At 48.7% G+C, this 14,436-nt stretch overlaps 2 protein-coding genes across 3 annotated transcripts; one reads left to right on the forward strand and one right to left on the reverse strand.

Annotated features, from left to right (window-relative positions):
- The first annotated feature begins 254 nt into the window (after positions 1-254).
- Positions 255-4,944, forward strand: LOC123426258 (leucine-rich repeat receptor-like serine/threonine-protein kinase At1g17230). 2 transcript variants are annotated; one of them, XM_045110056.1, is made up of 3 exons: positions 255-3,595; positions 3,814-4,204; positions 4,483-4,944. In XM_045110056.1, exons 1-2 carry the CDS (start codon positions 676-678, stop codon positions 4,200-4,202), a joined length of 3,309 nt encoding a protein of 1,102 aa, XP_044965991.1. In that variant the 5' UTR covers positions 255-675; the 3' UTR covers positions 4,203-4,204; positions 4,483-4,944. The 2 variants fall into 2 exon arrangements, with proteins under 2 accessions (XP_044965991.1, XP_044965992.1); XM_045110057.1 differs by having other exon boundaries at positions 3,814-4,944.
- Positions 4,945-5,472: 528 nt separating this feature from the next.
- On the reverse strand, positions 5,473-13,075 carry LOC123426259 (transcription factor PCF6-like). The gene is made up of 2 exons (XM_045110058.1): positions 11,470-13,075; positions 5,473-5,901 (listed from the first exon to the last, which is right to left on the reverse strand). The coding sequence occupies exon 1, from the start codon at positions 12,741-12,743 to the stop codon at positions 11,505-11,507; it is 1,239 nt and encodes a 412-aa protein (XP_044965993.1). The 5' UTR covers positions 12,744-13,075; the 3' UTR covers positions 5,473-5,901; positions 11,470-11,504.
- Positions 13,076-14,436: the final 1,361 nt, after the last annotated feature.

Below are 14,436 nucleotides of genomic sequence, written 5' to 3' on the forward strand. Positions count from 1 at the left end.
CAAAATCTCAATCCCTAAACTGAACCTTTTGTGCTAGAAACGAAAAAGGCGAGAGATCCCCGCAAAAAAAAGAAAAAGGTGAGAGAAAACACACGTAATCCTTCTAGCCACAAAGTGCTTATGTTGACGACACCGCTTTTTTGCCAAACCAAAACGGCGCTTTCGGCCAGCGGGCGATCCGTAATCCACACCAGCACACGTACGACTACGAGTATTACTTTACTGCGACGAGTCTACTCTCTCGTCTCATCGTGTTGAGGCAGCGCGAGGCAAATTGTGTCGCTGACGGCCTGGTCCACAACACTCCCCGCGCCCTGCCCCGCCCCCGCGCACCACCTGCTCGGGGAAATGCCAGCGCCAGCTCCAGCTCCAGTGGTCAATGCCATCGCCATGCGCCCACAGCACAGTGCACCTGCACGCCGCCCTTAAAGCTTCCTACTGCCTCCCTCCCACTCGCTAGCTATTTGCGCTTGCGGGAGCGACTAGTGACTAGTGCCACCCACCTCGCCCATGGCCGGCTGTTTCCTGGTGGCATAGTGGGTGGGGAAGGAGATCCATGGCACTCTGTTCCTTGCCGGCAGTCTAGTCTAGTGCGTGTTTCGCTGTGCTGCCCGAGGCCCGAGCTCCTGGGTTTGGGTTTGGGTTTGGGTTTGGGTTTGTTTCTCGCGTACGGCAATGGCGACGGTGGCGCACTTCTTGCTCCCGATTCTTGTATTAGCGGTCGTGAGCTCGGCTGTGCCAGCGGCGGAGCAAAAGGAGGCGGCGGCGCTGCGGGATTTCAAGCGCGCGCTGGTGGACGTCGACGGGCGCCTTTCGAGCTGGGACGATGCGGCCAACGGCGGTGGGCCGTGCGGGTGGGCCGGCATTGCCTGCTCCGTCGCACGTGAGGTGACTGGCGTGACGCTCCACGGGCTCGGCCTCGGTGGAGCTCTCTCCCCCGCCGTCTGCGCGCTCCCGCGGCTCGCCGTGCTCAACGTGTCCAAGAACGCGCTGTCCGGCCCCGTCCCCGCAGGGCTCGCCGCGTGCCTCGCGCTGGAGGTGCTCGACCTCAGCACCAACTCCCTCCACGGCGCCATCCCGCCAGAGCTCTGCGTGCTCCCGTCCCTCCGCCGTCTCTTCCTCAGCGAAAACCTGCTGACCGGCGAGATCCCCGCGGACATAGGCAACCTCACCGCCCTGGAGGAGCTGGTCATCTACACCAACAACCTCACCGGCGGGATCCCCGCGTCCGTCCGCAAGCTACGGCGGCTCCGAGTCGTCCGCGCGGGTCTCAACGACCTTTCCGGCCCGATCCCGGTCGAGCTTAGCGAGTGCAGCAGCCTGGAGGTGCTCGGGCTCGCGCAGAACAACCTCGCCGGGACGCTGCCCCGCGAGCTCTCCCGGCTCAAGAACCTCACCACATTGATCCTTTGGCAGAACGCCTTGACCGGCGACATCCCGCCGGAGCTGGGGAGCTGCACGAACCTGGAGATGCTGGCGTTGAACGACAACGCCTTCACCGGCGGCGTCCCGAGGGAGCTCGGTGCGCTGGCCATGCTCGTAAAGCTCTACATTTACCGGAACCAGCTGGAGGGCACCATCCCCAAGGAGCTCGGGAGCCTGCAGAGTGCCGTGGAGATTGACCTGTCAGAGAACAAGCTGACAGGAGTCATCCCGAGCGAGCTCGGCAAGGTACAGACGCTCCGGCTGCTCCACCTCTTCGAGAACCGCCTGCAAGGCAGCATCCCGCCGGAGCTGGGCAAGCTGGGTGTCATAAGGAGGATAGACCTGTCCATCAACAACCTCACCGGCGCAATTCCGATGGAGTTTCAGAACCTGCCGTGCTTGGAGTACCTGCAGCTGTTCGACAACCAAATCCATGGCGGCATCCCTCCTTTGCTGGGGGCGAGAAGCACGCTGTCGGTGCTGGATTTGTCTGACAACCGGTTGACGGGCAGCATCCCGCCTCACCTGTGCAGGTACCAGAAGCTCATCTTCTTGAGCCTGGGGTCAAACCGTCTCATCGGCAACATCCCTCCGGGAGTGAAGGCTTGCAAGACCCTGACCCAGCTCCGGCTGGGGGGTAACATGCTAACGGGGAGTCTGCCCGTCGAGCTGTCGGCGATGCACAACCTGTCGGCGCTTGAGATGAACCAGAACCGCTTCTCCGGCCCCATACCGCCTGAGGTCGGCAACTTGAGGAGCATAGAGAGGCTGATTCTGTCGGGGAATTACTTTGTCGGACAGCTCCCCGCTGGCATTGGCAACCTCACGGAGCTCGTCGCCTTCAATATATCATCCAACCAGCTCACCGGACCGGTCCCTCGGGAGTTGGCAAGGTGTACAAAGCTACAGAGGCTTGATCTCAGCAGGAACTCCTTCACCGGCCTCGTTCCTCGGGAGCTCGGCACACTGGTGAACCTGGAGCAGCTCAAGCTATCCGACAACAGTCTGAATGGCACCATTCCTGCAAGTTTTGGAGGCCTTTCCCGGCTCACGGAGCTGCAGATGGGAGGCAACCGACTGTCTGGTCCTGTGCCGCTTGAGCTTGGCAAACTCAATGCCCTCCAGATTGCTCTAAACCTCAGCTACAACATGCTATCCGGTGACATCCCAACTCAGCTAGGGAATTTGCGGATGCTGGAATACCTCTTCTTGAACAACAATGAGCTTCAAGGGGAGGTTCCTTCCTCCTTCACTCAACTGTCAAGCCTCATGGAGTGCAACCTTTCTTACAATAATCTTGTTGGGTCGCTTCCGAGCACCCTGCTCTTCCAGCACCTGGACAGCAGCAACTTCCTTGGGAACAATGGCCTCTGTGGTATCAAAGGAAAAGCTTGTTCAAATTCAGCCTACGCAAGCAGTGAAGCAGCAGCAGCGCACAACAAGCGGTTTCTTAGAGAGAAGATCATCACCATTGCCTCCATCGTCGTCATATTGGTTTCATTGGTGCTGATTGCACTCGTCTGCTGCCTCTTAAAATCCAACATGCCCAAGCTTGTACCAAATGAAGAGTGCAAGACTGGGTTCTCTGGTCCTCACTACTTTCTCAAGGAGCGGATAACCTATCAGGAGCTTTTGAAAGCCACCGGGAGCTTCTCGGAGTGTGCTGTGATTGGAAGGGGTGCTTCTGGCACAGTCTACAAGGCTGCCATGCCTGATGGCCGACGAGTTGCGGTGAAAAAGCTCAGATGTCAAGGGGAAGGTTCCAGTGTCGACAGAAGCTTCCGAGCCGAGATAACAACCCTTGGAAATGTCAGACACCGCAACATTGTCAAGCTCTATGGTTTCTGCTCCAACCAGGACTCCAATCTTATACTGTATGAGTACATGGAAAATGGTAGCCTTGGAGAGTTGCTTCATGGCACCAAGGACGCATACCTCCTGGACTGGGACACCCGGTACCGGATCGCCTTCGGGGCTGCTGAAGGCCTACGCTACCTTCACAGCGATTGCAAGCCAAAGGTGATTCACCGTGACATTAAATCCAATAACATACTGCTCGATGAGATGATGGAGGCTCATGTGGGAGACTTTGGTTTGGCAAAAATCATCGACATTTCCAACAGCAGGACCATGTCTGCTGTAGCCGGTTCATACGGTTACATTGCCCCAGGTTCGAATTATTTACTGAATCATTGCACTAGGAATTGCAGTTATGGTTTTATACTTTAATGGTTTAATATGTTCCGTCAGCAGACTTTCCTTCATGTAGGATTGGACACATTTTTTCTATGTCCCTGCAAGTTGATGCGTTCTTTGAAGAAATATAGTGCCAAAGTTTGATTTCTTATGCAGTTTATGGCTTCTAATTATGTGCTTCTTGTGATGCAGAGTATGCTTTCACCATGAAGGTGACTGAAAAGTGTGATATCTATAGTTTCGGGGTGGTTTTGTTGGAACTAGTGACTGGGCAATGTGCAATTCAGCCTCTTGAGCAAGGAGGAGATCTTGTCAATTTGGTGAGGCGGACAATGAATAGCATGACACCAAATTCTCAAGTTTTTGACAGCAGACTCGATCTGAACTCAAAGAGGGTTGTGGAAGAAATGAATCTGGTGATGAAGATTGCATTGTTCTGCACCAGTGAATCACCATTGGATAGGCCTAGCATGCGAGAAGTGATATCCATGTTGATTGATGCTAGGGCCTCTTCTTGTGATTCATTCTCATCTCCAGCATCGGAGTCACCTACCAAAGATGATTCTTCCTTTAGGCTTTAGAGGTATGATGAAATGATTTTATGGTTTTGTTAAGGGGCTCAACAAGCTGCCCAGCTCCCATCCTTATACTCCCTCCGTCCCAAAATTCTTGTCTTAGATTTGTGTAGATATGAATGTATCTAGTCACATTTTAGTATTTAGATACATCCATTTCTAGACAAACCTAAGACAAGAATTTTGGGGGGAGTATTTTGTTTGGTAATCAGATAGCGATAGCTATTAGGTGGAAGAAAAAAGATATGCTCATATGAAGTGTATCTTGTTGCTTGCCACTTGCTAGGCAAATATCTTCAAGCTTTAGCACTCATCTATCGAGGAAGGATCCACGGATTAACCAAGTACAGAGCTGAGGACCATATAGTGTATGCCTGAGCTTCGGAATGGAACAGGACATCATCTATCTTTCTGACCTACATTAACCACTGGTTGAGGCATTTGAACTTGTATATTCCTGCTTCACCAGTTGCTGTTCCAAAGAAAGACAGATAAAATTCAAGGCGCGTTCCTTCTACAGAACACCCCAGATAGGCAGATAGGTTCAGCTCCGACAGTCGTTAAACGGACCACTCGCGCCTAAGACTGATACCGTAGCGATAGCAGTGTATTGTACATACTACAAACAGCATACTAATGTTATCGGCTGTATTAGAATAAATGTATGCACTAAACTTTCCATCTCTTTTTTTCCTGCTTGTTATTGCCAACTTACTGTGATAAGATAGAAATAAATTACCTTGAGAAATTTTGTTTTGCACATAGTATGGGATAGACTTCAGATTTTTGGTGGGTGTCCTGCAGGGTTAGCAAGGCGTGTTGAGTTTTCTGCAGGCAATGCTACAAGGCAGGTTGAGTTGAAATGCATAGCTGATTTTATCACCATCCGTCTGCAATAGCAAACAAACAACGCCAAAATAAAATTGTTCACTCAAGATTCAAACGTTCTTTCCCAGACACTTGACACAGTTTTGTGCCCAGTTTGCATAAACATAAAACATCACATTTGCATAAAAACAAGATAGAAATGCCCCTCAATAACATCTCAGGCATGAGCAACAACTCAATGCGGTGGAGGAAAATCAAGAGTAAGAATTTGCCTTGTTCAGAACTTGCGTCCGTATTTTCACAAGCTACTCAAATGGTAACCATATGTGAAGTTGAGATTAACAGCTAGTGCTTGCTGCAGATACGTCGCCGAGCAATACAAATAAAACACTACAAACAAAGTACATTTACACCTCGTTAGCGAACCGTATTCAGCACAACGTAGAGAGAAGGTCACACCACATACATAGTTCATCTTATAGACTGGATCAATGAGTTCAGTCACACAACACACAACGGAGAACAAGAAAAATTGACAGGTCATAACTCATCCCAACAATGTCAAAAGAGCTGCCGATTCAGGGCACATGCATCCATTGACAAAGTTCTAGAACGCAAAGCATGGAAAGGGCACTCTAGCAAGCTTTTGCTCGGGAACCCTCACCTCCACAAACAAGATTAATATAACATGGAGTAAAAAGAAAGCACACGATCATCTGAGTAACGATGATGAGGTTCTTCGGTGACCATGGTAGATGTCCAAATGATGGTCTGCTTCTAAGAGCGCAGGGAATCATCCCCCAATGCACTTATGGAAGTCTCAAGCAATGGATGGAGCTCACAGGAATATGGGGTGATGATTGGCCGTCTTTACTTCCTGTCAAACAATTATGATTTACATCAGATAAAGGAGAAAGCTACTTGCAAATCTACAGTAGAGATGCTACACAATGTAAGCTCAAAAGAACACATGTTTGCAAATTATGTAATGAAAAGGCCAAGGCTTTGCACCTATCATCATCTCGACTGTGGACATACGTTGTGCTATATATTTTCAGATCTTTCACTCAAATAGTTTGCAGTACTGGCAGGCATACAAGAGACCAATGACTTTTACTTTAGCAGAACACTCAATTAGTCAATATTGGTAGAAGAGCACCAAAACAATTTTAGGAGCATCAATTAAAAAAAACAATAGCAGCACAGTTAGGCATTCATATTGGTAAGTAAAACATATCTTCTTTGGATTATTCTACCAGGAGCATACTGCCAATATATACTTCAAAACAGCATTGGACTACCATATTGTCTAATATGTTCTGGGAGCCCAAAAACGTGGTGAACAACAGCTTTAAAGATCTTTGGGACAACAGATTCTAGTCCCAGCAAGTACACCTCGTTGAGTTTATAAATCAGTGCCAAGCAAAATAACCATGGAACATTTTGGGCACCGAAAAGCTAAGAATTGCTACAGTAATCAATAAGCATCTTAGCTAGAAAGGCCTGGGTATAAGAGCATCTCTAGCAGACCCCGTATAAGTGGTCAAACCCGTAAAAAATTTGCGTTTTACAGTTTTGGTCGCAAAAAGTGTGCAGAACAGAAATCGTAAAAGCGGTCCAACCCGTAAATTTTTTAAGGGGCACGAAAAAGCCACACCCGAAACCCTTATTTTTGAAGGTTGGAAGGCTGATTCTAGAGGGGCCCGTATACCAGTCAAACCTCGTCGGAGCAAACACGCCGCCGCGGAGTTTGCCGGAATCCGCCCTAAATTTGCCGGAATTCATCACCTCACACCGGAAAAGACCGCTGGACGCCGCAATCGATCGCCGCCGGTTTGAATTGGACGAGCTCGACCTCGCCATGGCCTCCCATGACCTCAGCCTGGCCGCTGGAATCCTCCCAGCGCGGCAGGCAAAGGGGCATGGCTTGACCGGCGCGGCTGGCACGGAGGCGATGGGGCATGGCCGGCGGGCGAAAAGGCATCGCCGGCAAGGTTGGGCGCGACCGGCATGGTGATGGGGTGCGGCCAAGAGGCGATGGGGCACGGCCGACGGGGTTGGACGCGGCCGGCGCGGCGGGCTCGAGAAAGAGGCGGCGGCTGCCGGATCGGAGGAAGGAGATCTTTATCGCACTTTTATAGTTTCTTTTACAGTTTCTGTTCGGGCGTAAGCTACAATGGACCCCTTAAAATGCCTTTTTTTCGACCCGTATCCCAGTTTTACAGTTTGCGTTTTTACGGGGTTTGCTAGAGATGGTCTAAGAGCCCTAGGAAGCATAGATATATGAAGACAACCGCAAAGTCATTCATGCTTTGGTCAAATGGCGTAAGAGCTTGATCGCCCTAATAAGGCTGATCTTATGAGTTCAAAACTAAAACATCACAAGTAACAACCACCCACTATGCATATCTTATGTAGAAATGGGACCTACTACCTCCGTCCTGGTTTATTTGTCCCGTTCGTATTTTGTGCTAAATTTTGACCATAGATCTAACTAACAAAATGTTAGTGCATGTCATAAAAATTATATCGTTTGATTCTTGTTTGAACATAGTTCCCAATGAGATTATTTTTCGTGATGTGCATTAACGTGTTAGTTAAATCTAAGGTCAAAGTTTGGCACAAAATACAAAGAGGACCACTAAACCAGGACGGAGGTAGTAAGTTGTAGTTAACTAAGCTAAGAAAATGAGCCACCTTTAAGCTGATTACCCCTACTTTCTTGATAAGCCTAATTTCAAGGCAAGATAAACAAGTCCTTAGGTAGGATCATTTTAAATGCTCAGAATGTTTCTAGCTGGAGGATAGCTTTTCTAGAAATAAGGGGAAACCAAATTCAATAAGAAAAGGTCTAGCTTCCATTAGAATTTTATACATCATCATTAAAGGCAAGCATTAAATATCAGGGCTCTGCTGTAAAATGATTAACTCGACCTTTTGTGATAGCATGATTAGTTTGCAGTGGCATTTATCACATTTCCATGTATATCACAGCAGTACAGCACGCATATGTGAAACATGGTAGTTGGTGCAGAACTGGAGGAAAAAGCAAGTTCCGAGAAGCTTCTATAACAACGAAATAATCTTGACAGTTTACAATGATATCCTCTACTATATCGCATTATGAATCTGACAGCAGATTCTAACAATGCCAAGCTGCAACTATGAAATTAAATGGATCATTCAGAACAATTTTCAGTAAAATCAGTCTCCCACTGGTGTAAGTATGTCATTTGTCAAAACATAGCTACACAAATCTAGATGCAACTGTACGTTTCAAATGATATGTACAAGTAAAACCATGCCACCCAGCCAACGGAAATGCTTATCTCCACCAACTTGTATATCTCCTCCCTATATTCTCTCCTTTCCCACTACCAAAAGTTTAAGAATTAAAAAATTATGGTTCTTTGAAATGCTATAAGATGTACAAAAAAAGGTATTAAATTGTTATGATTCGTGTCCTACACATAATAACAAATTGTGCATGTTTGAATGACATATTATTCACACTAATTTGATTGTGTTCTACAGAACGCATATGGCCATATTCATAGCACCAAACTTTGTAAGTGCACATCTTATAGCATTGTAAACATCGGTGTCAATATTGATCACAACTTTTTATAGCGGGTAAAAAGGAAAGAGGGTATAGGGAGGAGATACAAGTGTGTGGAGAAAAATCACTTTACTCAAATGAGAACATGCACTACCACGCTAGCCATGCAAAAGATTACTATGAACATGTTGGTTACTGTTCAGTATGTTATTTATGTATGTATCTAAAGTAAAATGCAAAAGGCTAACAGGCACTACCGCACTAGCCATGCAAAAGATTACTACGGATATGTTTGCTACTATTCACTATTTTATTTATGTACATATCTGAGGTAAAATGCAAAAGGCTATTGATGGCGAATGAATGGAGTAAACAACTAAGTTATGCCAGCTCACTTAAGAGGTTTTTAAAAGCGCTTAGGACCTAATCGCTCATATCTCTGGATTTATTTACAATACCTAAGTGTTTTAGCACAAGTATGACACATTTCACAAAGCAATAGGCTGAAGAGTTATGATGGCTTATTTAACAGATAGGAGGACTGATTCCATAATATTATGTAAACAAGGCACTGCAAAAATAAGGTAAGACTCCATGAATCATGTGACATAAATATGAATGGTGTGAATGATATTCTATTATGTCAGAATGTGGTTTTGTCATAATTAGTGTACTTCTCAGTACTCCAGGATTAGCACTTGGAGGTTCACAGTGAACCGTTCCAAGAGTATCAAGTTTTGACCGCATGTTCATACCAATAATTTACTTTTTATAGTTAGTAGTGTCTTGAAAAACTAGAGTTTGAGAAGATTATGCTGTTTTGTTTGTCCTTCGATACGATAAATGTCTTATTGATTGGTCTATATATTCCACACACTGAAATAATTTTGAGCAAATACCTAAAAATTAGACCTAGCAACAACCAACAAGACCAGAAAAAACTACCTCCGTTCACAAATATAAGATGTTTTAGATATTTCAGTATAGACTACATACGGCCTGAAATGAGTGAACAAACACACTAAAACGTGTCTATATACATCCGATTCAGAAAAAGGTTAGAACATCTTATATTTGTGAACAGAGATAGCATCTCTTATTTACGACAGATCAGGGGATTCATAATGTAGTTTCCCTCCTTTTTATGGCTGAATCATACTATATGTTACTCTTTTCAATGCACAGAAACTCTTTAACCATCCACCACTAGCAGTCTAGTACAATGGCTTAACAACACATAGACTGTCTGCCATGATGGCCCGTCCCTAATATTGCAATACTCAACCAACAGAAGGCTATGAACACTGAATGAAACTCTTATGCAAAAACAACTCCAAAAAAACTACTCCCTCCAATAAAGTTGTATTAAGTGTCTGTCAGTTAATATGGACCGCAGGGAGTACCTTACTTATGTACTAAGAGCATCTACAACCGGACCCCCCACTCCCCCCACACCCCCTAAACACCCGGGCGTACAACCAGGACACCGCCCGGACCAAATTTAGCCACTCAACTGGAACCCTCAAACACAGCCCAAACATCCGGCACCCTTATCCAGCCCATATGTGGGGCGGAATATGGGGAGGTCCGGACGCAGCAGCCATGTAGGATCAGGCCCACCCCGACCCCACTAAAACTCCACCCGGACCAAACCCTAGCCACTAGATGCTTCCACTCTCCTCACAGTCTCCTCGTCCGCTCCACTTCCCCGTCTTCCCCCTTCCCTCACCCGAATTTGGCTGGATCCGGCAGCGGCTCCTCGTTCGCTGCTGACACCGTGGATGTGGGAGTTTGGGACGCCCTGCGACGGAATCGGACGAGGAGCTCGCAATCCTTGTGGCCCTCGATCTATGAACTATGCTATGTTCAATTTATGTGCGTGCAATTTTGATCACGTTGCATGGGGTTGCATGGATTTGTGGGTTCGGATATGACGGGGACAACTGCGGACGCAGACAAATGATGGGTGATTGGGTCTGCGGACGTACATGTCCACAGACATATAGAGGGTCAAATTAGGGCACTGTGGTCGTAGATGCTCTAAATGCTGTAGTGCTCTCAAACCGTATCTGAGCACAAAAACATTTCAAGTTCTCGATAGAAAGAAATATAGTTGTACTCTTCAGGTTAAGTTTCAAAGCATCTCACTCCTAATAAATAAGAAGTTCAATGAAATATGGCAGTTTGACTTTTAAGATGTATAAAGCCAGTTCTAAGGAAAATATCTGTCACGATATGCACATGAATTCACTTTCGTCACGGCTGAATACTCAGCTGTGCTGAAGACGTTTCAATGTCTGCTGAATAAGAACAAAAAAAATCTAGAAAGAAATTTTGGACTGCGCCTCTATTTACACCTAAACGATTAAAAGCTCTTCAGGAAATACTTTTAGACTACATGACAAATCCTATTTAGATATTGTATTCATCCTGTATTTTCTGTTAGTGCATTTGATCATATAGCTGACCCCCTTCATGCAATACTAGAACAACGTAGCCTGGGCTTACTACAATTTAAGGCATTAAAAATACAATGCCGGGTAACCAGAAACCGTGCGATTGGCCTGTCTCCTGTGACATAATGGTTGGGGGGGAACAGAACACCAAAACAGATCCCTCTCCGGTGAGTAGTGAATTGACACCTGTAGTAAAGTTCAGCCTAATGCTCCCTCCCCCTAAAGCTTTGACACTCGTCAATTGCACAAGAACAGGCCGAGTGTTTTATGGGATTTAGGGGCACAAGGCCACCTCGAGACCAACCAAAAGGGGAAGATAATCATATCAAATTAGCCAATGGGCAAGCATCCCAGCCTTAAACAAAGGCCTAAAAACACAAGCAGCCAAAAAGCAAAGGAAACGTATGCATTTGGAGAGTTCATCACCTACCATCCAAAAGAAGCGCTGCATTGCACAGCCATTGATCAGTTCTTGCCCTTCTCCTTCATGTCGGAGTGCCTGAACCCCTCCCAGAGCTGCAATGCGGCCGCCGCGCCGAAGTGGCTCTCCGCTGTGGTGGGGGAGGCCACCGCGACGGCTGGGCTGAACAAGAAGGGTATGTGCGGAGCATCCAGTGGAGTAGACAGCCTCTGGAGCTGCTGCTGCTGGTGGTGGCCGGAGAGGTGCGGCTGCGAATTGGACTGAAGGGTCCCCCTGGTGTTGTTGACACCCACAAGACCCGAGGACATGGAGAAGTTGAGATTGTAGTCTACTGACGGAGCCGACGTTGCCGCCGCATGGACGGGCATGTAGTGGTCTTGCGAGAAGGAGAAGTGCGGCATCTCCGTCTGCGGCTCGCCGCCAGCTGATAAGCTGAAGTGCTGCCCCGGGGCCATGGCGACGGGCGCAATGTTGCCAAGGTGCGGGGCCGGGGAGGCGAAGGTGTGCAGCATCCCGTGCCCGGATTTCCGGGGCTGGGCGAAGCCGAGGTAGTCCGCGGTGGCAGACGCGGTCATCTGGTGCCACGAGTTGTGGTGCTTGTGCTGAGCAGCGGCTGGGGTAGCGGCCGCCAATCCAGTGAGCAGCTCGGTGAAGGAAGCGGCCTGCGCCGAGGGGGCGCGGGTGGCCGAGTCGTCTCCGGCCTCCTTGTCCTTCACAGAGGCGCTCCGGTCACGCGCGCGCTCCCTGGCCTTGACTCGGCTGTCGGAGCGAGAGAGCGAGAGGACGGAGCCCTTGCTGGTCTCGGACGTGCTGCTGCAGGCCGATCTGGTGAGCTGCTGCTGCTGAGGCTGCGAGCCGTGGGCCTCCGGTTGAAGAGCTGAAGACTGTTTGTTGGCTGAGGCCGGGTGGTTGGGGAAGGCGGCGGCCTCGAGCTCTGGGAGCTTGTCGATTGCGGCGGCGGCTGCCTTGATGAGCCACTCGACGGCCTTGCTGGGCTGGTCGTAGCCAAGGCGATCCTGCAGGTCGTAGAACTGGATGGCGGTGGCGACGGAGAGGCGGACGCGGCGGTCGCGGATGCCCTTGGCCGTGTAGACCTTGCTGTGGCGGTCCTTGCCGCCGGAGCCGCGCGAGACGCGGTAGATCCGCGAGGAGGGGTGCTGCTGGTGCGGCGGCCACGGCACGAGCGCCAGCCGCTTGGCGTCCCCGTGGCCCTGGTCCTGGTCCTGGTCCTCGGTGCGGCCCCGCTTGCCGAGCTCGACGGCGGCGGCGACGCTGAGGTCCATCCCGATGTGAATTGGTCCGCCGGCAAGCCGCCGCCAGTGCCTCTCATGCCCTACCCAGAGCGCATTGGTAACGGAATTAAGCCAGGCCGCCTGGCGCGGGGAGGCGGGGAGTGGGAAGCGAGCGCGTGGGGAGGTGGGGCGCAGATCTGCGCCCGATCCCGTGTGCGCCCTGGGGCGATGGAGCGGAGCGGAGTGGAGTGGAGTGGAGTGGAGGGAGCACGGCGCGGCGAGGGAGGGAGAGAGGGGAGGTGGAGTGTGAGTAGGACGAGACGATGGAGGGAGGGAGGGAGGGAGGGAAAGGTCTCCCGATTTTATGAGGGAGGGAGAAGGGAGGTGAGGTGTGCGGAACGAGGCGGATCATTCTATCGGCCACACCAGTAGCGAGTAGCCCGTCACTCTCGCGCCGCGCCGCTGCGTCATCGGGCTAGTCGGCTGCGGCTGCCTACCCGGCCGCCGCCGTAGCAGCAGCGGGGGCGCGTCGCATCGAATCGAATCGGCACGGCACATACGTACATCCTCGCGACGGATCCATGTCCATCCATCCGTCAATCCATGTCCGATGGCAACTGGCTCGCTCGCTCGCTCGCTCGCTGTCAGACCTTCATCACGGCGACGACGCCCTCCAACCGGTCCAAGGTCTCTCTCCGCTCCGCGCCGCCGTCACTCGAACAAACAAACGTTAGCCGTATCCAAGAAATGCCCATGACGTCTCTGTCGCGAGGCCTTCCACACCATCTCTCTCCAAAAGGCCCATGACCAACTTTAATAACTACTATCCGTTCTTAAATTTTATTTTTTTAAGTTTTACTAACTGATTACATATTTTAGATTATAGATTCATTCATTTTGTTTCGTATGTAGTCCTATAGTAAAATCTTTAAAAAAAGACTTATATTTAGGGACGGAAGGAGTAATCATGAAATATAAGTTATATGGAGCAAAAATAATGTCATTGCATAGTAGGAGTACATTCAAATACGAATGCAACAATATAATTTCTTTACATGCACTAGCATTTTACTAGTAAAATATGTGATGAAACTTTGAATCAAAATACGATGGGAACTAATAAATCCACACAAAGGTAGTAGGTTACATGGTCATGATTCATTTGTTTTGACGAGGCAAATCAAGCATCATGGTGAAGTCATTGTTGAGATTGTTATTTTAGTAATCATCGTAGCATCGAGATTGGATCGATCACAAAATAGTGCGATGGGGGTAGATGAGTTGTTGGAGTAGTTGGTTTCGTCGAACATTACAACGAGGAAAATAACCACTTGATGACGAAGCATCGATGAAGATGAGGTACTCGACCCCAATTGAAAGCAGGTCGGTGTGGTAACATGACACGACAAGGGACAAACCCTCATCAAAAAGGGTTCTCTAGCAAACCAATTCATCATTCATATCATAGTTAGGCCACATGCGCCTTACGGAAACATGGGAGGATCAACCTCACACATCGAAAACCTTCATAACACATGCACAAACAAAGCCTTAGTTTTGCTTCTCTTGGCTCTTGCTCTCCTCCTAAATTACACGACAAGTAATCGGACATGGATGAAGGGGCGGGAACAATTATATTTCCTGAAAACAATTAGCATTGTGCGAAACACCCATGATAGTTAGTGAATTATATTTCCAAGAACTTGTTGAGATCGGACAAACCTAGGGAAGAGTTTACCTAATT

Source organism: Hordeum vulgare, chromosome 2H (assembly GCF_904849725.1).
Source record: "Hordeum vulgare subsp. vulgare chromosome 2H, MorexV3_pseudomolecules_assembly, whole genome shotgun sequence".
Classification (NCBI taxonomy): domain Eukaryota; kingdom Viridiplantae; phylum Streptophyta; class Magnoliopsida; order Poales; family Poaceae; genus Hordeum; species Hordeum vulgare.

Coding starts and splice junctions, on each gene's coding strand:
- LOC123426258 (XM_045110057.1), top strand. CDS start 676: ATGGCGACGGTGGCGCACTTCTTGCTCCCGATTCTTGTATTAGCGGTC. Junction 3,596..3,813: donor ATACGGTTACATTGCCCCAG/GTTCGAATTATT, acceptor CTTGTGATGCAG/AGTATGCTTTCACCATGAAG.
- LOC123426259 (XM_045110058.1), bottom strand. CDS start 12,743: ATGGACCTCAGCGTCGCCGCCGCCGTCGAGCTCGGCAAGCGGGGCCGC.